The sequence below is a fragment of the Coptis chinensis genome, chromosome 3 (assembly GCF_015680905.1).
Source record: "Coptis chinensis isolate HL-2020 chromosome 3, ASM1568090v1, whole genome shotgun sequence".
NCBI classification, from domain to species: Eukaryota; Viridiplantae; Streptophyta; class Magnoliopsida; order Ranunculales; family Ranunculaceae; genus Coptis; species Coptis chinensis.
Genome location: NC_141458.1, coordinates 10,558,985 through 10,580,518, shown reverse-complemented (window position 1 = coordinate 10,580,518; position 21,534 = coordinate 10,558,985). Strand labels below are relative to the sequence as shown.

Below are 21,534 nucleotides of genomic sequence, written 5' to 3'. Positions count from 1 at the left end.
TACAGCTTCATGAATGCGATCGTCTTTAAATCTTGAGAAGTAAAGCTGGGTTGGAAATTTGGAATCGTGCTTTCTCAGATTGATTCTTGCCACTGGACATTCTGAATAGCTCAACGCCTCAACCTAGTCTACAGAATTCCCAATACTGATCCTAATTCCTAAGCCCAATACGGACCCCAAGCCCCAAGCATCGTAAGTGGGAGACTTGGAGTGCGCCCAACCAAATCCAAATTGGTCCAGTGCAAGTAGAGTCCGACAAACGGTGGAACTTTTTTTTTTTTTGCAAATCATACTTATATTAATTAAACCAAAAGCAATAAACACCCAGTTTTACACTACCATAGGCCTACAGTTCGTTACTAACAAACAACTTGGAAGATCTGCAAGGTCTAACTGTTGTCTTGCCCAACTGGCTAGCCTGTCAGAATCCCCATTTACTGAGCGACTTATCCACCTAAACATCCAGGAGCTAAACTCAGCCACCTTTTGCTTCATGGCTTCTCCCACTGCATTCCATTCCCATCGACATCTATCCTCTTGTACTGCCCCTATGACCTCTTTGTTATCTCCTTCAAACACAAAATGTTGCCCATCCATTCTTTTTGCTAGCTCACTTGCTACTTCAGCTGCTTCCATTTCAGCTTCTGCTGGGTCCATTGTCTTGTATCTCCTCACCGCAGCTCCAATGATATTCCTTTCACAAATGGTGGAACTGATCATACGTGTATGAATCTTCCAAAAAAAATACCCATATACCCATGTTCTAAAAAATGCTAGGTGGTAGTTAGGCAGTGGGAGAGCGCCTAAGCTTTTCAGGACAGTGCCTAGACAAACTAGGTGGTTTTTTCCCCTAATATATCTTATAATATATATAGTAATGCATACATATACTACAAGAAATGAAGAAAATTATTTAACATAACTTAAAAAATAAACACAAACAAAAATACTTATTACAAAAATGCATAATAGTTGAAGAATATCGACTTCATATAAAACATACTCTTTCTTATAGTGGCATATAATTTACATTAGTTTATCGGAAAAAAAAATATAATTTACATTATACTTTAATCTTTTAAACTCATTCAAATCTTAATTCTACACGTGCTTTTAATTTTCGACATTTAATCATTAAAAAAAAAAAAATTGATTCGACTGACTAGAGGCCGATTAGTCTGCCTAGCCCGTCTAGATGGCCGCCTAGACCGATTTTCATAACACTGGAAAAAAAAACCTAATTCTATTCGGAATGGGCTAGTCTGATTAGGATTAAACTGATAACCTATCAAGTTCTAATCAGAAATGAATTCAACAACTTCATCTCAAATTTATATATAGATATGGCTTCTTTATTTGAGTTCATATACATGCAGTTTAGTTTAAGCTTTCTTCATCTAGTATTATTCTTGTTCTAAATTGTTCTATATTTGTGACGAGGAGATGGACCTTGAAACAGATGTGCAACTTGGTAAATGCAATTCGAAGACTAAAGCTGACTGCTCCTCTAACAATGATAAAGTGTGTTGGGAGATTTCACTAGAAAGTCACACCTCAATCTAGTTACTTTCTATCCCAAATGATTTCAACTTGGAGCTCACACCAAGAAAATCACCCACCCAAGACTTTGGTAGTTATCACAACAAACTCAAACAAGCAAAGCCACTAATTTATCATCACCCATAGCAAGCAAACAATAAATAAGGAAGTAAATATGCAAAGAGACACAAAGATTTAGGTGGTTCGGTAAATGTTACCTACATCCACACAAGAGCCAAGTTTCCTTTATAACAAAGATTGAAGAGTTTACAAGAGATATCAAGAATCAAGAACAAGAGGCCTCACTCAAACCTTAGCTCAATAGAGCTCCCACAATACCCAAGAAATGAATCTCTCAAAAAGTTGTCTCAAAACCCTAATCTATTTCCTTTATATAGGTGTACATAGAAAAAAAGGGGAGAAAAGGTTTGGGGCCGAAATATTGACAAATCGTCGAAATTCCGAAAAGTTTAAGAACTCTAAAGCTTGCCGGTGAGATACCGAGCTTCATACCGATGGTTCCACATTGAACAATCTCCCACTTGGAACCTTCGAGATTCTACATGCACATCACATCTCAATTGTAACAACTCCATCCAATTCCAATTTACTAAAAACACTTTCGGCTCATCCATCATGGTCTTCAAGCAAGAAGACCCACCGGTTGAACACAACTTCAACTTCTCGATGAGCATGGTCTTGGTCAACATATCCTACCGGATTCTCACTCCCTTGGATCTTCTCAAGTGCCAAAACCTCATCCTCTAACGTAGATCGGATAAAATGATACCGGAGACCAATGTGCTTGGTCCTAGAATGAAAGGCGAATTCTTAGCAAGATGTATAGCACTCGACCTCAGCGTGTAACACACTTCTCTCTTGCTTCATCCCAAGCTCTTCTATCAATCCCTCAGAACCCAGATCATCTCTTTGCTTGCCTGCAGAACGCCACATACTCTGCTTCTGTAGTAGACAAAGCAACAATCTTCTGTAACTGAGAAATCCAACTCACTGTAGTAGCACCTACTGTAAAGACATAACCAGTAGTGCTTTTTCTGCGATCTACTTCTCCTACAAAATCGGCATCCACATACCCTTGCAGGTTCACAACACCCCTTCCATAACATAGGCATTTCTCTGTAGTACCTCTCAGATATCTCAATATCCACTTCACGGCTTCCCAATGTTGCTTGCTAGGATTAGACATAAATCTACTGATAGCTCCCATTGCTTGGGCTATATCCGGATGCGTGCAAACCATGGCATACATAAGACTTCCAATGGCAGAGGCGTATGGTACCTTAGCCATGAAGTTTCTTTCCTCAACAGTCTTGGGAGAGTGTTCCTTGACAACTTGAAGTGGATCACCAAAGGTGTGCAAACTGGTTTCGCACTACCCATGTTGAACCTCTTCAATACCTTCTCAATATACTTAGCCTGAGACAACTCCAGAATACCTTTCTGCCTATCTCTTCTGATCCTCATCCCTAGAATCTGTTTCGCTGCACCCAAGTCCTTTATAGAGAACTTACTTGCTAACTTCTTTTCAAATCTCCCAATTTCGACATATCGGAACTTGCTACTAACATATCATCAACATATAGCAACAGGATGACGTAGTTGGAGTCGAACCTCTTGAAGTAGCAACAATGGTCAGCGTTGCACTTATAGTAGCCATTTCCTTGCATGAAGTTATCAAACTTCTTGTACCACTGCCTAGGGGCTTGCTTCAAACCATACAAGCTCTTTCTGAGCCTGCATACCATATTCTCTTTACCCTTCTTGATGAAACCCTCCGGTTGCTGCATGTAAATTTCCTCAACTAGGTCACCATGGAGGAAGGCAGTTTTAACATCCAACTGCTCAAGATACAAATCTTCCGCTGCAACAATACTCAACACTGACCGAATAGTATTGGTTTCACCATTGGGAGTCAACGTCGCTTTTCAATAAAACCCTTGACTACTAGCCTCGCTTTGTATCTCGGGAACCATCATGTTCCTCTTTGACTCTAAACACCCATTTGTTCGTAGAGCCTTCTTGCCCATGGGTAGTTTGGCTAACTCCCACGCGCCACTAGAGATGAGGGACTTCATCTCATCTTGCATAACAAGCTCCCACTTGCTTGCATCACTCACCCTCCAATGCTTCATCATAGCATTGAGGCTCGCCACCATCGATAAGTAGCAAGTAATTCACATAGGTAGAGGGTGGATATCTCGTTACTTTCGGTACATGTGGCCCGGATGTCTTCCTTGGGGCACGAGGTGGAGATGGACTTCGGTGGTGTAGTATCCTCATTATTCTCTCGAGTCACTACTACCGTCATCCTTTGACCGGGGGGCCCACTATACCACTTACTTACATCGAAGTCTTCCAACTCAACATACTCGTGCCACTCTCTCATCCGATTCCTTGGTTTGTGCTTCATCTCTGTCCCCTGTACATCACCTTCTCATTAAACCTGACATCTCTACTACGAATAATTTTCCGATTTTGATCATCCCAAAAGTGATACCCAAAATCATCACCGCCATAGCTGATGAAGGTGCACTTTAGTGACTTAGCATCAAGCTTGCTTCTAGCTTGGTCACTAATGTGGACATAGGACACACAACCAAACACCTTCAAATGGAAAAGGTTCACATCCTTCCCACTCCACACTTCCTCTGGAATCTTAAAATCCAAAGGTACTGATGGTCCTCTATTGATCAGGTAAGCTACTGTGCTAACATTTTCTGCCCAAAACTACTTGGGCAAGCCTGCTAGTGTACGCATACACCTAGCTCTCTCTGTCACTGTTCTATTCATCCGCTCTGCAATCCCATTCTGCTGAGGTGTCCCTGGCAAATTCTTTTCCATCTTGATGCCATTGTTAGCACAGTACTTCTTAAAACCTGAATCCTCATACTCTCCACCGTTGTCGGATCTCAGCTTCTTTACTTTCAAGCTTGTCTCATTCTCAACCATGGCCTTCCAAGTCTTGAATACTTCAAATACTTCTGACTTGTGTCTCAAGAAATAGACCCACACTTTCCTAGTATGGTCATCAATGAAAGTCACAAAATATGACTTTCCGCCAAGTGAAGAGACATTAGCTGGCCCCCAGACATCTATATGAATCAACTCAAGCCTTCTTGCTTTGAGTCGACCCATTCTCTCGAAAACTCACCCGCTTTCCAAATTCCAAATACACAGTTCTCCACGAAGTCAATTTGATCATTGTAACTTTGGGAGTTTACCGTAAGAGTGAAGGATTTTCATTCCTTTCTCACTCATGTGACCAAGTCTACGGTGCCAAACATTCGATCCTCTTTGCCATGTGCCCGACAATCGACTCACAACTATGTGCGCATGTATGTAGAAGTACCATCTTTCTTACCATTTGCAACAATCAATGAACCGCCGAGACCTTCCAAGTATCACCCGGTGAAGACTTTATAACAAATCCTTCACTTGCCAATTGCCCCACAGAAATCAAATTCTTCCTCAAATCCGGAACGTGTCTGACGTCCCTCAATAACCATGACGAGCCATTCATCTTGACATGCACGTCACCCTTGCCGACAATGTCACAAGGTTGGTCATCACCGAGAAAGACCGTTCCAAGGTCACCTTCGGTGTAGTTCTCAAGGAACTCTCGATGTGAGGTAGCATGAAAAGATGCGCCAGAATCAAATACCCAAGACTCCTTCTTGTGCTCCATCGAACATATCAAAGCGTCATCTACCATCTCAACAACATTAGTTTCTTGATTCTTGATTCTTTTTCTTGTTCTTATTAATGTTGTTGTTGTTTCTTGGTGCCGGACAATTGGGGCTATAGTGGCCAGGCCTACCACAATTATAGCACACCACTTCACTTATGTCTCGAGGTTTGTGTTTAACGCTTTGCAATTGGGGGGCTTGAGATTTCGATCTCCCCTCCACTTCTTCTTCTTACACGCGATTCTGTTTAAATTTCTCCCCCTACTTTCAGTGCTCAATGCCGACCCCGAAGTTGACCCCGAAGATGAAGGACAATCCTGTCTCCGAATTTCCTCGGTTAGTACCATACTAACAATGTGCTCAAACTTCAACTTGGTCATTCCCCCAGAGCCACTAATAGCCGCAACTGTAGCCTTCCAACTTGGAGGCATTTGTCCAAGTATCGCCAAAGCTAGCACCTCATCACTAAATGTAATCTCAACCGACTCCAATTGGTCCTTAGTTTGGTTGAATTCATTTAAGTGATCCTTGAAGGATGTCCCCTCCGACATTCTCATACTAAATAGCTTGGTGATCAAATAGACTTTGTTCACGGCCGAGGGTTGTTCATACATCGTAGTAAGTGCCTCCATGAGAGACTTCGCCGTCTTCTCAGTCTTAATATTGAAGGCTACCGACTTCGAAAGACTCAATCGGATTGTGGCCAAGGCCTTTCTATCCTGCAAATCCCATTTGTCTTGCGGAATCTCCTCAGGCTTCTCACTTATCAACGTTTCCATCAAATCCTTTTGATAGAGAACGTCCTCAATTTGCATCTTCCAATAGCCAAAGTTTGTTCCATCAAACTTTTCTATCCTGTAGCTTTCTTTGTCGGTCGTCATGACTTTACTGAATCAAAACCAACGGTGGAGAACCTCTCAGAGGAATTTCCTCAAACACTTATCCTCCAATGCTAAATGTGGAGTCTTTTTCTCACACACTCTGTAGCTCTGATACCACTTGTTGGGAGATTTCACTAGAAAGTCACACCTCAATCTAGTTACTTTCTATCCCAAATGATTTCAACTTAGAGCTCACACCAAGGAAATCACCCACCCAAGACTTTGGTAGTTATCACAACAAACTCAAACAAGCAAAACCACTAATTTATCATCACCCATAGCAAACAAACAATAAATAAGGAAGTAAATATGCAAAGAGACACAAAGATTTAGGTGGTTCGGTAAATGTTATCTACATCCACACAAGAGCCAAGTTTCCTTTATAGCAAAGATTGGAGAGTTTACAAGAGATATCAATAATTAAGAACAAGAGGCCTCACTCAAACCCTAACTCAATAGAGCTCCACAATACCCAAGAAATGAATCTCTCAAAAAGTTGTCTCAAAACCCTAATCTATTTCCTTTATATAGGTGTACATAGAAAAAAAGGGGAGAAAATGTTTGGGGCCGAAATATCGACAAATCGTCGAAATTCCGAAAAGTTTAAGAACTCTAAAGCTTGCTGGTGAGATACTGGAGCTTCATACGCTCGAAGGTTCCACAGCCCAACAAAGTGGACTATGATGACTTTGATGAGAATGCGTTGCCTGAAGCAAGTCGCCAAGTTGGCCAGAAGAATGGATTTGTGGTGAGAAAATTGAACCTGAAGATAACGTACAAGTGTACAACTTGGTATGTGTGACACGACCTACGATTCTAAGATTAAGGATTTAAGGTGATGATTAAAGACGAAACTCCAGGGTTCAATTTAGCGTTGTCAGCAAGTAGTGATTCTTATGTAACACTAGGAGACTTGCTATTAGGGGTGGGAATTTGGCCCTAACGACCCTAACCCGGCCCTGACCGACCCGACCCTAAGCCCTATAAAGCCTTCACAACTAAAGCCCTCCACGAGTTTAGGGTAGAGGTAGGGGCGGCCCTATGCCTTCTAGAATGCTGGGGCTAAGATTCTAAAACATAGGCCCGACCTAACCAAGCCCTAACCAAGCCCTAACCGCCCCTTGTTTTCATACTTTCACTATAAATACACATACCATAATTGTCGACTCTTTGTTAAATATTTTCAATTAAAATAATATTGTCCTTTGTAATTTATCACTTACACCCAAAGGTACTTCCAATAACTTGTTTTATATAACAAAAACTTGTCAACTTAGCGACCATGAAGAACAATGAGCACTAGCCTAATAAAAATAAGACTTTATTCCTTTGATCATCAAGTCAAAGTCCATAACTTATTATTCTCAATTTCTTTTCTCACTTATTTCTTATAAATTATATTTTTATTCACATCCAAGCCAAGTCTAAAACTAAAGGTTTCCTTCCACACCATTAAAGCAAAATACAGAGCAGACATTTGTAACATAGAAACCAAAAAACACCCTTTGTCAGAAAAATGACATTTGTAATCTCAAACCTTTCTCCATCACTTGTTCAAAAGCCAATATTTTCATTTCCATATACAAAGCTTGAATCACTTTTAAATTAGAAGAAAGATAATATTATATTTGTTTGAATCTATTATAGAAATAATTTATGATATTACAAATAGTTTAACAACTTCCATGACCCTTAACCAAAACTATTATGTTTCTTCTTTATATCTATTACTTCTTCCTTTAAAATGATAATATAATTATTTGTCTATGTATTTCAATGTTAAATGTAATTTTAGTGAGGTTTGAGTATAAAGAAGAACAAATTCCGAACTCTCGGTGTGCTTCAGTTCATTAGATTGTGGATGTGCATTTTAAATTTTTGGACTTATACAGGATTATTACTAGATTGGTTGGACTTTGAGTTTGTAGATTATTGTACATTTTTGTAATATAAATGAGTTTTAAAACCGATGTAGTAAAAAAAAAAAATATATAGGCCCCCCTAAAGCCCTACCCTAAAGCCCGACCCTAAAGCCCTTAAAGAGGGCTAGGGTCGTGGTCGTGGCTTGAGATTTAGACTTGTGACCGGCCCGACCGATACCTATGCCGACTTTAGGGCCGGGCCAACCCGGCCCTAATATCTGAAGGGCTTTAAATGTTTAGGGCCGGGCTAGCCCGACCCGGCCCATTGCCCACCCCTACTTGCTATGCGACCATGGCAAGAAAAAATATAAGTCAGTATCGAGTGTGTTCGAGTTTATTTCAGTTGCGTTCTGTATGTATTCTATTTTTGTTAAATAAGTTTATCATGAAAAGAACCTACATTCCTACAAATTTGATTTTATGAGTTTATTGCGGATAAGTCAGTATCGAGTGTGTTCAAGTTTATTTCAGTTGCCTTCTGTATGTATTCTATTTTTGTTAAATAAGTTTATCATGCAAAGAACCTACATTCCTACAAATTTGATTTTATGAGTTTATTGCGGGGTAGGTAAGTAGGGCTGCCAATGGTTTTGATAACCGATCCGAGCCAAATCGATAAAAAACAGTTTGAGTTTTGATAATTTGGTTTCGGTTTGGTAATGAGTTCAATTTTGAGCTCGGATAAGATATTGGTTTGGTTTAAGATTTGCCCTCCACTAAACCAATAAGATAATAAGATGACATTTTAATAATATTTATGATTAATTTTGTATAAATTTTATCAATCATATAGCTGAAACTAATTTGTTTAATTTAGAATTTAATTGATTTTATAGTTTTCAGTTCGAATTCGGTTTGCAATATATCTTATCGATTTGGTTTTGGATGAAATATAATAATCGGTTCGGTTTTGAGTACCCAATTATTTTATGGGTTTAAATTTTCCATAACTGATCCTTTGATAGCCCTATATGTAAGCATGTTACTCAAGAAAATGACTAAGTCTATCTATTATTTTTAAATATTATTTTCGAATAATTATGGAAATTACTTTTAAATCAAAATTTGTGAACAAGTTTGTGGATATGGGCGCTTCACTCAACTTGGCTGGTGCACTTCAGCTGCCGCTTGAATTTTTTTGTTGAGTTAAATGGTTTGCATACTCGGAGTTGCACCACTTCAAGTGGCGACCAGTTTTTGATTCCACACCTAGAGTCGGCAATGTTTTCCAACCACAATTTGCAAACTTGTTCGCCAATTGCCACCGCCAGTCCAACACACCTAGAGACTCTCTTTAAGGCTAGCTTAGAAACAAACTATGTTGCACGGACGCGGACACAGACGTGGCGACTCAGTTATATCTCAAAAATGTAAGATCCGGACGCAGCAAAATAGGTGGAAATTAATTAATATTTATAATTTTATTTTATATAAATTGAACATTAAAACTAAATTAAATGTATCAACATTCATAAATTCAAAACTATTAAAGATAAATAGCCACAAAATTAAGTTTAATATTTCCTAATCAAATTTTAAAAACATGTCATAAATCTTAATAAAACAAAAAATAAAAAAATTGAGTTTTTTAATATTATTTTGATTTATTATATATTTTTTTGGGTCAAAATCCGCGTCTTGACCATGTTGACCCGCGTCCAGTTTAGTTGACCGCATCTTGACCATGTTGACCGCGTCCATATACCGCATCCGTGTCTGTATCTGGGTCAGTCCATGGGTTGGTGCGTCCGTGCTTTAGAGGAAACAAGTTATCAAACATGCACGCCTACGCTGACGTACGCTATCTCAGCATTCATGTACACGCCCGTCACATATCTCAGCACAAAGCAACAGTGTTAATAATAAAACAGAAACGAAGGAACAAAAAAAAAAGAGAGTCCTACCTTTTCCAGCTTCTCTACTGTCTCTTGTCTTCATCATCTTCACAATTCTCTCCTTACCAAATTATCAAAATAAAAATAAAAAAATGTCATCTTGGCTTTCACTCACAAACCCTTTCAAATCCCAAAAAGAATCATCATCATCATCATCATCAGAAGGAGAAGATGAAAAGAGTGCAAGTGTGAAAGAAGACTTATCAGAGCTGGGCAAAACACTAACTCGTCAACTTTGGGGTGTTGCCTCTTTTCTAGCTCCACCACCTTCCACTAACGCCCCAACCATTTCTTCGACAGAAGAAGGTGATTCGCAAACACTAGTCGGCATTCGGAATGATTTTGCTGAAATAAGTGGTAGTTTAAAGTCTGGGCTATCTTTGATTTCTAGTAATAAAGCTGTTAATCAGATTTCTAGGCTGGCTTCCAATATATTGCAATTTAATGATGATGATGATGATGATGATGATGGGACTTGGAAGTGGTGTTGTTGGGATTAGTGAAGAAGCTTTGGAATTTGTTCGGGAGATTTCGTTACGGCCTCAATGTTGGACTGATTTTCCCTTGGCGTTGGATGATATTGGTAATTAGATTAAATTTGCCTGCGTTTTATGGTTATGTAGTAGTTATTGTGAATGTGGAATGTAGTATGATTTACATTTGGAAACAGTTACATTAGTTGTATAAGGTAAAGAAAAAAAAGATATCCGAGTTTGCTTTGTTTTGTTTGTCAACATATCAAAAATGTGTTGATCGTTCTATTGGATTGGTGTTGAAAATATGAGCGTGGTCATTCATTCACATAAGTATACTCTGTGAGACTCTGAATATGCATTCAGAAGCTCGCAACTATGCCTTAGCTGAAAGTCTAGTGTCCAGGTCATGGTACACGTTCAATTGGCATATTCAACTTGACTGACCTATCCATGTAAGAAATATACACAGTGCCCATGTAGACTACACATGCAACTATCCCATGTAAAGTAGGACAACGTGATGATACTATATGTCCACCGCCGAAAAAAAATTCAGAAGTCATGAAAGACTTGTACATGCTTTCACATGTACTATACAGTTTACAAGATTATATTGTACTCGTGCATTTATAAACAGTTAAGGAAGACATTTACAAAGAACAGAAGTACACTAGCACACACACACACAGAAAATGAAAATATAATTTCAATATGAGATCATAGTTGAATTACCATATGATTCTTTGGTACATATGGGTAATTTGCAGTGATAATCTTTCATAACAAATTCTTGTAGCAACTGATTTGTTTAGGATGTTCACTGGATTGGATGTGTCCGCAGATTTGAATTGTCAAACTGGAAGCTTGTCTTGATTTTCTCAATTTCAGACTACTTACAACTTTGAGCAATTAATACCATCTCTGAACTTTTTGTTTGAGGTTTTGTAGATTTTGATATGTCAAGTGCTCAAAGGGAGCATGCCTCAACTGTTGAACATTTGGCTCCTAGTTTAGCAGATCTAAAAATGAACCTTTGCCCAAGTAACATGAAGGAAGAACACTTTTGGATGATATATTTTATTTTGTTGCATCCGAGGCTGCATAAGCATGACGTAGAGCTTCTATCAACTGCTCAGGTAAGAATCCTGTGTTTATATATGATCTTATACTATATCACTGGCATGACTGCAGAATATTATAGTATTTAGGCATTCCATAGACTAGCTTTCTGTGATTGCGCATGGATTTTGACATATTGTACAAGTTGTGATTTGTTTGCTAAAAAATAAGCTAAAATCCGCTGTTGTATCTTCTCGTCAGCTTTTTATATGAGTTTCATCATACATGCTTTTATCGTTTCTGTTATCTCTCCCCTCTTCATCCATGTTCCCTCCTTTCCTATATATCAATAATTTCGATTTTCTCTGTGAAATTGTGTGAAGTGTTGCAAATCTTCACTTTAGGTTGAGGGCTAACGAATGCAAACTTGGTGGCACAGGGAATCTAAAAAATATCGGACGCAGACACGGCAATGGAATAAATATATATAATTCTTTAATGACAATCGAATATTGAAAGTTAAAAGTCATAAAGTCAAAAATCGTACTCATAACATATGTAGCCAAGGGGACATGGGATGAACCTTACCTCATTTCACAAGACTAAACTAAATGTAGAACGAGTTATCTAGGAGTAAGACTCTAATTCTTGCTGTAGGTGCCGCGATGAACAGTTGTCCAAGCCGTGTCCGGAGCAGACACTAGAGACTTTAACTCATGTCCATAATATTACATTTTCTCAGGCACCTCATGTTACATATCTTATGCAACTTACGTGGTTGTTTCTCAAGTATTTTGCAAATAAATGACTCCTTGGTGTAAGAGTTTCTGCTTCTTCTCAGATTGTTGAAACACGAGACATTCTGTTACAAACGCTGCAAAAGAGGACCAATGCACAGTTACAGACCTCAACAGCTGATGGTTTGTCCTTGGAGGTGAATGAAAATGGTAATGATATCCAAGAAGAGAGAAGCTCAGTTGAGGAAAAAAAGGTTTTTGGTAAGACTGTAATTGCAGAGGATCAGGAGGATTTAGATGTTTATAAGTGGTTAGAGGAAGATGTGGAGACAGGACCTTTTTTTAATAGTCGAAACCAGCTAGGAAACGAGCAAGATGTCTCATTCAGTGATCTTGAGGATGATGATAATGATACCTCAAGTTCCAACCCAGCAAAGAACATACATTTATCTTCACCTAATGAATCCAGTGGATGGGTTCAATTAAGCGAAAATTCAAAACCATCCCAGCCAGCTTCTCAACAGAAAGACTCAGAAAGTGAGGAGTCAAATGAGTGGCTTACCGTCGATGAATTTGATACCGAAAGTGTCGGGACTGCTTAAGTTGATATGTTTCTGTAAAGTTGTGTGATAATTTTCTTCGTTCTATACCATGGTTCATAACCTAGTAGAAACTACGTTTTGGTAAATAATGGGTCCCTATGAGTTCACATAATTAATAACTTGTTTTCATTGTGCCAAATCTGATCATTGTGAACTCTACAATCTGTAATTGTTTACTACTGTATATACATCATCTTTCTGTCCACAATATCTGTTTAAATGAAGAATGAACTGTGTTGCTCTAGAAATTCATAAATTTCATATTTTCCACGTCTTTTGCCACTCTTATTATGTTATATATATATCAACTGAGTGAACTGACTAACTTTGTAGTCTCTAGTTCCTTTGTATCAATGGATAATTCAAGCTATGAGGTGGAACTAGCTACTTATATTTACCCAAACTAAAACAAGCGTCATTAAATTAGTTCGTGATGGTAAGACAGTGGAAAGCTATATCATTTTTCCTTTCTAGGTTTCATTGATATATCAGATGAGTGTCATTACATTAGTTCGTTATGGTAAGATAGTGGAAAGCTATATCAGTTTTTCCTTTCTAGGTTATTGATATATCAAACGAGCGTTATTGTGAGATTCCTACTTGTGACATCCTTTATAAACTTCAGTTAGGGTGGATAATACTTTAGTCACAGTGGTGTACAGTGTTTAGCTTCTGCCACTAAATTTCATTAACCTGATGGAATGATCAGTTAAACAGTTCTGGGATAATTTACCAAAGACGTAGTGAATAGTGGTCAGGGGTTAAGCTGTGGATTGTGGGACTGAGCCTTCGTGTCCAGACTTCTGCCAGCCCCCTAGTCAAACAAGTATGTATCTTTAGTGTGCTAGAGAATGGTGGGATGTATATCAGAACCTAGGACGTGAGACAATTCAACAGCGGAATTTACCAGTACTAGCAGTATTTCTGATGAGAGCCACATTGTTTTTATCATGAAGATACCACTGAGCGTTTATGAGCAATCACACCCCAATAGATATTAGTCCTGGGGACTGCATCCAGAATTATTCCTCTGAGACCAAGCCGAGTTCCTATCATCGGCTGCAAACCTGTCAGGGCTACCTCTTCAAATACCTTTGCAGAATTGTTCCTCAATGGGAATTCGAAAGAAGAAAAGCACACAACCTTCTCTTATTGTTTTTTGCTCACCAAACATTACGAGGAAGTATGGTCAAATTTTTCTGTTGATGAAACTAATAATGTCCCTTTGTGAATGGCCTGGACAGTATAATGGTTTTGTGAAGAGAAAATGTTAGAGAAAGGTATGTAGATCATACTGTTTCCATGATGAGGTTTAGGAACCATCACAATTTATAGTTCGAGTGATATCTTTGGTGACTGAATCTGCTATTTGGAGGTTTAGGATAGGCAGTTGTCATGTAACATACCGCAAAAATGGAAATCCATTCTTACTTGGTCTAATTACATGAGTACGAGGACATGGCACATTGTGTACAGAGACAGAGTTCATATCTTGGGAGCCCTCATTGTGGGTACTGAGTACACTTAGTGTCATGGAGACATGGAGTTGTACTGTATTGTATTGGTTGATGTGAACGTTACCGGACCAAGCATATTTTAGTGGATGTCCACTTCATGGTGAAGATATTTTTCTTCTGTGACCACAGGAGATCTACTGGGGAAGGAGAAACAGGTAGTTGTTATTTAAAGGGATGTAATAGACAATCATAGAATTTTTGGGAAACGAAAAGAAATAGATAAACTGACGTTGAAACAAATGTCTAGGCTTATTGTTGGGACAATGTTGAAACTAACTGAAGTTCATTATGTTCAATGTTAGCACATTCGAGTACAACTGCACTACAAGTTATTTACGTACAAACACAATGCTGTTACAATTACCTAACTCTAAGTTATTTGTCTACACCAAGAATGTGATTGATTGATGATCATGTTCACTTGATCGGATCTACCAAAAAAAATGTTCACTTGATCGGAATAAAGTTGTGGGAGATGCGCTCAATCTGCGATCTCAGCATGTCGCTAAATGAAAATCGAGTTCTATCAGGTGAGCTTGGCCTGGCTGTGTCAGTTTTCACTTCAAGAGCAATAGATTCCATTTCCTTTTTAATTGATTCAACAGTCCGCATGTCCACCTTATTTCCTGAAATATCACGCACATAGAAAGCATTCACCATCTTTTCTCCCTTTGTGGCCACATCCGCTCGAACAACGGCAAGCCCATATTCCCGTAGAATCCTTGTTATGTCAGAAAGCAGCCCCACCCTATTGTCAGCTCTTAACTCCAGCCGTATCCCCTGCCCAATAGTAACTAAACTAGTATAACCGGCTTAAACAAATATCTCTGCTCTAAAAACATTAGATGGACATGTATATCAAATAGAGATAAAGATGACAATGGAGAACATGGCCTTTACTTATAGGTATCGTGCCTACCTCACAGACCCTGCGTTCTATAGCAGCCTGTAAGCATTTTCTGACTCGAAGCTTCTCAGTTTCTGTGTTCAAGGGGCACCCATCTATATGCCGAATATAGTACTCCTGTAGGCACATTGTCCATATGAAGCATTGAGTCAGTCATATGCAACACCTAAAATATTAAAGCAGGGTCATACATACTTGACTCTTGGTAGCTTCAAACATACCTGGAATGCACAATCTCCATAAGACCTTATCGTAGCATGGAAAATCACGTATTGCATATCAGTAAGTGTGCAGACAGTGTCAAACATGAGCCTCTGTCTATCTTTAGATTCTATACTAACAACTGAATACCCTTTCTCATTACAATTCTCAATCAGCACGACTGTTTCTCTTCCCTCTTTCGTGCTATTGATTGCCACAGCTAAAGCTGAGCTGCGTATGGACCCTTGTGGGTAGTCGAAGTCATGGACAGAAAACATGAGCTGGTGCAACCTGCGTTCGACACTACTTGTTGTCCCATCACCTCCAGGAAGTCCTGCAGTCTCCACGCCTTTATGATCATGATGAACCCCTTCAGCATCAGCAGAATTAGTGGCATTGATTATAGTGGCAAGATGATCTTTGATGCTGGAAAGGCGTAGAGGGTCATCAATGCAGCTGGCTGTAGACTGGTCAGAAATGTAAGCGACACAAGCGAGTCTCTTGTTGTGGCTCCAAGCATGTGCCTCTTCAACGTTGCACCTCAAGTCAGTGAGAGCTGCAGATATCTCGGAGAATAGACCAGGGCGGTCTGTTCCTGTTAATTCAATGGCTGTGTGCTCTTTTGAGATCTCTGCCCCTACTGCTTTTGCGGTAGATGTCTTCACGACACCAGTGTCTTGGAGCTCTCTCCTTGCGTATATGGCCTGCATGTTTTGACATCTGAAGGATTAGGTTTTGTTGCTTTCTCCAACATTTCTGTTATTTTTCCGAATATATACTATTATACTTGTAAGTAAGCTGGAGAAACAGATCACATGCACGGATGCACCACATTTAAGGCTTGGTGGTTCACAGTGGAAGATGCCTTCAATGTGAGCAGAGATTTAATTGTTGTCCCTAATCAGCTTCTTAGACAAGGTGATGAAGGCGAAATGGACTTTTGCCTTATCTTACTGGTAACTAACTCCCCTGTTCTCTTCATTTCATCATCCATATTGTTTGTTTCTTTTCATTCCTCAGACTATTTTGTTTTTTTAAATAATGTTACTTATTGTAAAACTGGAATGAAAACCAGGCATTGTTCAATTACTGTTATTGCCTCGATCTAACTGCAGCTTAGCTAATTTAGATTGTTCTTTATATTAAAATTGGTCCATTAGTGAACTGACTCTTGCGTAACAGCCACTGATAACGTGGAAGGCTTACAGAACATTATGCACCAAATAGTTTACCTGCTGAATGTAGTTAATGACACTTTGATCCCTCAGTTTCTTGCCATGCTCATCTTTGACATGGAAAACTGCAAAAAAATACAGAAGCATCTCAGCAGTTGTAAAAGCAGGGATCATAGTCGTTTGGCATGTGGCCGTATAGCTAAGGTACACCAGCTAGTACAACTTACGGGGATACATGCATACCTCTTTAAGGCTACTATATTGTTTACTCAGTACTGATGTATGATGCATTCTGCAACTTCAATACTATTTTGAAATTATTCTGAGGTAAATAGGGTTATCGTACCATCCATGAACCATCCAGCGTCAGATGAAATGTAGCCTTTAGTAATGGAAAGGTTCATGTCTGTCAAAGCTTGCACCACTTGCAACAGAAAACCCTGCTTATTTACACTAGCTACCTGCAGTACCATAGTATACAACATTTACACTAGTCACATGACCACTCTCTCATACACGCATGTGCAAGTATCCAATATTTACAACACTTGCCTTTACTACTGTACATTGGATACAAGTCTCATTGTCGATGCACACCTGACAACTACAAGATCAATGTTAGCTTAGTCAGCCAAAACATTCTCCTTTATTTTCAATCAATATGTGGTACATGGGTGTCATCATCACAAACCGTTTAATTTGTTGGTTAACATTGAAACTTAAAACTGACCTGGGACCATTTATTCTCTCTGTGAAGTTCTCATAATCAGGATCAAAGTAAGGCCAACAAACGTCCATGCTGCGAAACTAGATAGAATAAAGCTTCGAAAACAGAAAAAACAAGTCTACCAGACTACCAGTAATGAGGAAATAACTTAATGTAAGCCCCTTATTGAGTATGCAATGCAGAGATGTCAGTACATACAGACATACAGTACAACCAGTAAACTACATTTTCAAGTACCCCTCATCGAGCCTACATTTTTGCAGACTTTACCGACTAATGAAATTCGCATTTGACAAAACTAGCTGAACAAACTAGTACTTGATTCGTTTCATTCTAATTACGTTCAGCATCAGCATTACCACAGATTTTTATTTTTATTTTTTTTAACCAGAATACATGGAGGCAAAGAGCAATCTATTAGGTGAAGAATGTAAAAAATGCTTAAAATCAAATAAGAGAAGTTTGGAAAGGTGCTTTTAAACGGTAGCAGGCAACGCACCTAGCTAGCAAGTTGCATAGAGGCTACTCATTCTTAGATTCTTCAAGTAGGGCGCATGGGCTTTATGCAGCTCTTTGGAAAGAAACAAGCGTTGTCTTTTCTGTCAAGAATAAGTACAAGCTAAGACAGGTACATGCAAATATGAATTTCTAAATAAGAGGATAGAAGGGTAGGCGCGTAGCTTACCTACTGAGTTCATACAAACTCAGCAATGCCAAAGCAAGTCCAAGAAAAAGCAAGTTCGTTATAATTGGTGATCCATTTAAATTATAAAGAGAATGGAGTTTTGAGTTTGAACAAGTTAAGCGGAGAAGAATGTGAATCGTTGTGATTTATGGGCCACATTTTAATTGTTTCTTATGTACATGTCCCTTTGTTTGTGGCAAAACCAACGGTAGGAAGTAGGAACTGATGGCTCAAAATCTATCTCCATTTTCTTTGACCTTTACTTTCGTGGTCAAACTTGATGTAATGCACGAACTAATGGTGATTAGTAAGGTTTTGGAGAAGCAGAGTACACAGTCATTTCATCTAAGTTTCAAACAAGTACCTGCTCAAAGTGGAGCCACACGCCCACACTGGCACACTAGATATGGAACCAGATCTTTTTTCGCTTCAGAATAATATTCTTAAGATCGTTGTTTTATGGCTGCATCAAATCCGAGGCCAATATTTGTGCTTTCAATAACATTTTGGTAACTTTTCAATCATTTTTTGTAACGCAACTATATGGAACCGAAATGTAGAAGACGCGCCAATACCCGAAGTTAAGTTTCAGTGATCAGATTCACCCAATCAAAAACCAACTCAGAGATATGATGGGCTCGTCTCTCTTCATAACCAAGAAATCAACTTCTCCATATAAATGTTTTTGTTATGGAATATAGCCTACCGACTAACATACCGCATATGAAAGCAACTTCCAAGTGATTGCCTCGAACCCTTCAGTTTTCAATTGGTAAAACATGTTTCTAAAATTTCCAACACTCATTACTGAAGCCATGGCGTTTATGAAGTTTCTTGTTCGATGGAATGAGGGGATATTCTGGAGATATGTGAAATCTACTGAAGTAAATGAAAGAAATATATGATACTTAAAGCAACTTCACCAGTCATACGGTCATACCCATCCATTGTTGCAACTTTTAATGTTGCAAATTAAATTAGGGATCAGGGACAAATTTTGACTTCATGGAAAGGAAATTTTTTTTCCAAAACCCAAATTTTCTGAAAAGAATAATGATATCCGAATTTGTTTGCAAAATATATGTGTTCCGAATCCCATTTTTGTTGAAAATAATTGATTAGAATTGAATATGTTTTCAAAATCCCTATCCGATCTATTTTTCTTTTACTTTCCTTTTTAATGTTGTAAAGGAGCCAAAATTTTTCGGGGTTACCTAAGGACACATAACCTTTTCCATTTGTTTCTATGGAAAAAGAATCATTCTCATTAGTTCATATAGGTGGTAAACAAAGGCATTAAAATTGATCTTCCGAAAAGGTGGATTCTCTTGTTATTTTCCTTTCCTTTCCAATAAGTGTTTCCATCATGGTTAACACACCCTTAAATCATTGGATTAGGGACAACGGTTTGAATTCCCGTGATTGGAAGTTTTTTTTTTTTTTTTTTAATATGATATCCTAATTTGAAAATATCTATATGTGTTCGCTTCTAGATATCCCATTTTTTGGAACGCTCTTGACGGTTTGACCACCTACATGAAGCGAAATGATCGAAGTCGATCTTGGAGGACGATGTCTTGAGTACGCTGCAATCTCTACTCATATTTAACGTGTGCTTAATATTCTTTAATGAGAATATTACTCCCTTACACAACCCCCTCTCAGTAGATTGTGCTGTCCATTGGAGCGATCTGCTGAGAGAAAACGGCAATACGTGTTGAGCATGAGTGGAAGAGTGGCTGGTGTAAGTGGAGCGATTGGCCCATCATAAAGTGCGAGTTGTGTTGTATGACGATTTGGTGAAAAACAAAAGTTGTCACGTGGTTAGCACGTGACATAATCATAGCAGTTGGTAGATAAACGTGTCGCTGTATTTTCCGAAATCATGAAAAGACAGGTCCTCGAGCCACGTGTGTGGGCTAATTAAGGCGTAGGTTGTAATCATAACTCCTTGGTAACTGAATGGGCGGTTGCACAAAATCAAATTTGGGACAACTGAAAAGCTATTTTCTGTTTTCTTCTTCAGCAAAACCGCAAGCTAGGGTTTCTCAGGTGAGTGTTTCTGTTGCTGCTGCTTTTCCGTTTTCTATTTTCTTTCATCTTAGTCAAGTGCTGTGTGTTTAGTATATAGGTCGGTGTTAGGTTTTATTGTTTAAGCTTGGGTATTTGTTAAGGAGAAAACATAAAAATGTCTGACTCTAACGATACTCGTTCTGAAGAGGTTCGAGAGGTCTCTTTAAGTTGTGGTGAGTATGAGGATGATAAGGAAGAGTCCATGAGTCTTGGGAATCAATCTGAGCATGGTGAGGAAATTAGGGGAAATGAGGGTAGTGTACGATCCGCTCATTGGTGGTCTTTGTGGCTAGCATCGTCAGTCGAGTGAGGGTCGTCTTCAAGTAGGTTGCCCCCTAGGATGGTGGATCGACTTGCAGCGAGTATGTTCCCCAAACTGAGGGCAACTTATGGGATAAACATACCAGACCTGGAGATATACAAACCAAGGTCGAGTGAAAATGTGCGTAGTGAAGAATACAACCCGCCGGACGGTGGGGTAATAATCTGTGAGGGCCAGCTGAGATCGTATATGCAAATACCGTTCTCTCGGGGTGTTTTGCAACTTTCAGCTCATTGTTGAAAGTCCCCTTGTCAGTTTGTTGGTAACACCTGGCGGCTGTTCAAGGTGTTCGACCAATAATGCAAGTGGCTAATACCACGTAGGGTATTTGATATTACCGAAAGCACTTCGTTGTAAAGGCGTCCGGTAATTTCAACTTTAGCTTGCAATATGACGACGCCGCTTCCGTGTGTGATTGACGGTGTAAGCAACAAGGCTTGGACAAAGAGGCCGCTGCTAGTTGGCAACCACCGGCTAGCGGATGTAGGTTGTAAACTAGAATTTGCAATATCTCCGGTGGGTGGGAGTGTCTTGTGCATGTCGTTTTAATGGGTGAGTTACTGTTATCTTAACCGACTTGTGTCTTTGCTCGCTTTTGTAGATTTTTCTCGCCAAAACACGAACCGACCGGGGAGATAGAGGTTCGCGTTGGTTAACTCGAGCGATGAAAAACAAGCCGGCCGCCAAAAGCTCACTTCTTTGTAGAAAAGTGGGGTCCAGCGATCCGGGAGAAAAGAAGGGTTCAGAAGGATCGAGCTCGAGGTCAAGCTAGGAGGGAAGTGATGGATAAGCGTGCAAGTGACTTGGTAACCAGGGAGGATAGAAACCGGGGTCGTGGTAGTTCCAGACGACCCATAGAGGTGCTGGTGCCTCAGGGGCAGGTGGGCCAAGCTGGCGACTTGAGGGTGGGTCGATTGATGCTCATGTAGAGCTGGAGACGGTGGTCTTCAACCCTCGTGTAAGGAGTAGGTCATCGAAGAGGAAAGCCGACGCGTCGGAGCAAGACGCTGTAAGGGTTGCCAAAGCCGCGAGGCATGCTCGGGGAGAGTTCCAAAGACGGGTTCGGTGGTGGTGGATTGATGGTGGGTGCCATGTAGGGCGAGACCGAG

General features: G+C 39.4%; 1 protein-coding gene and 1 pseudogene across 4 annotated transcripts; one reads left to right on the top strand and one right to left on the bottom strand.

Annotated features, from left to right (window-relative positions):
* Positions 1 to 9,904: 9,904 nt before the first annotated feature.
* LOC147507861 (uncharacterized) lies at positions 9,905 to 13,026 on the top strand (annotated as a pseudogene). Its single transcript, XR_015217816.1, has 3 exons — positions 9,905 to 10,527; positions 11,369 to 11,556; positions 12,321 to 13,026. The product of XR_015217816.1 is annotated as an uncharacterized LOC147507861 (transcript).
* A 1,575-nt stretch (positions 13,027 to 14,601) lies between these two features.
* Positions 14,602 to 18,147, bottom strand: LOC147507860 (ACT-like superfamily protein). Of its 3 annotated transcripts, none has more exons than XM_086600523.1 (9): positions 18,031 to 18,147; positions 17,845 to 17,944; positions 17,349 to 17,425; positions 17,171 to 17,222; positions 16,965 to 17,079; positions 16,676 to 16,743; positions 15,464 to 16,147; positions 15,255 to 15,359; positions 14,602 to 15,115 (listed from the first exon to the last, which is right to left on the bottom strand). In XM_086600523.1, exons 3-9 carry the CDS (start codon positions 17,414 to 17,416, stop codon positions 14,783 to 14,785), a joined length of 1,425 nt encoding a protein of 474 aa, XP_086456649.1. In that variant the 5' UTR covers positions 17,417 to 17,425; positions 17,845 to 17,944; positions 18,031 to 18,147; the 3' UTR covers positions 14,602 to 14,782. The 3 variants fall into 3 exon arrangements, with proteins under 3 accessions (XP_086456649.1, XP_086456648.1, XP_086456650.1); XM_086600522.1 differs by having other exon boundaries at positions 17,349 to 17,417; positions 18,031 to 18,132; XM_086600524.1 differs by lacking the exon at positions 17,845 to 17,944 and having other exon boundaries at positions 17,349 to 17,417; positions 18,031 to 18,141.
* Positions 18,148 to 21,534: the final 3,387 nt, after the last annotated feature.

Excerpts from the sequence above, each read along its gene's own strand:
- LOC147507860 (XM_086600523.1), bottom strand. The coding sequence starts at position 17,416 with ATGGACGTTTGTTGGCCTTACTTTGATCCTGATTATGAGAACTTCACA. Across the intron at positions 16,148-16,675 it reads TCATTAACTACATTCAGCAG|GCCATATACGCAAGGAGAGA; the intron begins GTAAACTATTTG and ends CAAAACATGCAG. Across the intron at positions 15,116-15,254 it reads TAGAACGCAGGGTCTGTGAG|GGGATACGGCTGGAGTTAAG; the intron begins GTAGGCACGATA and ends ACTATTGGGCAG.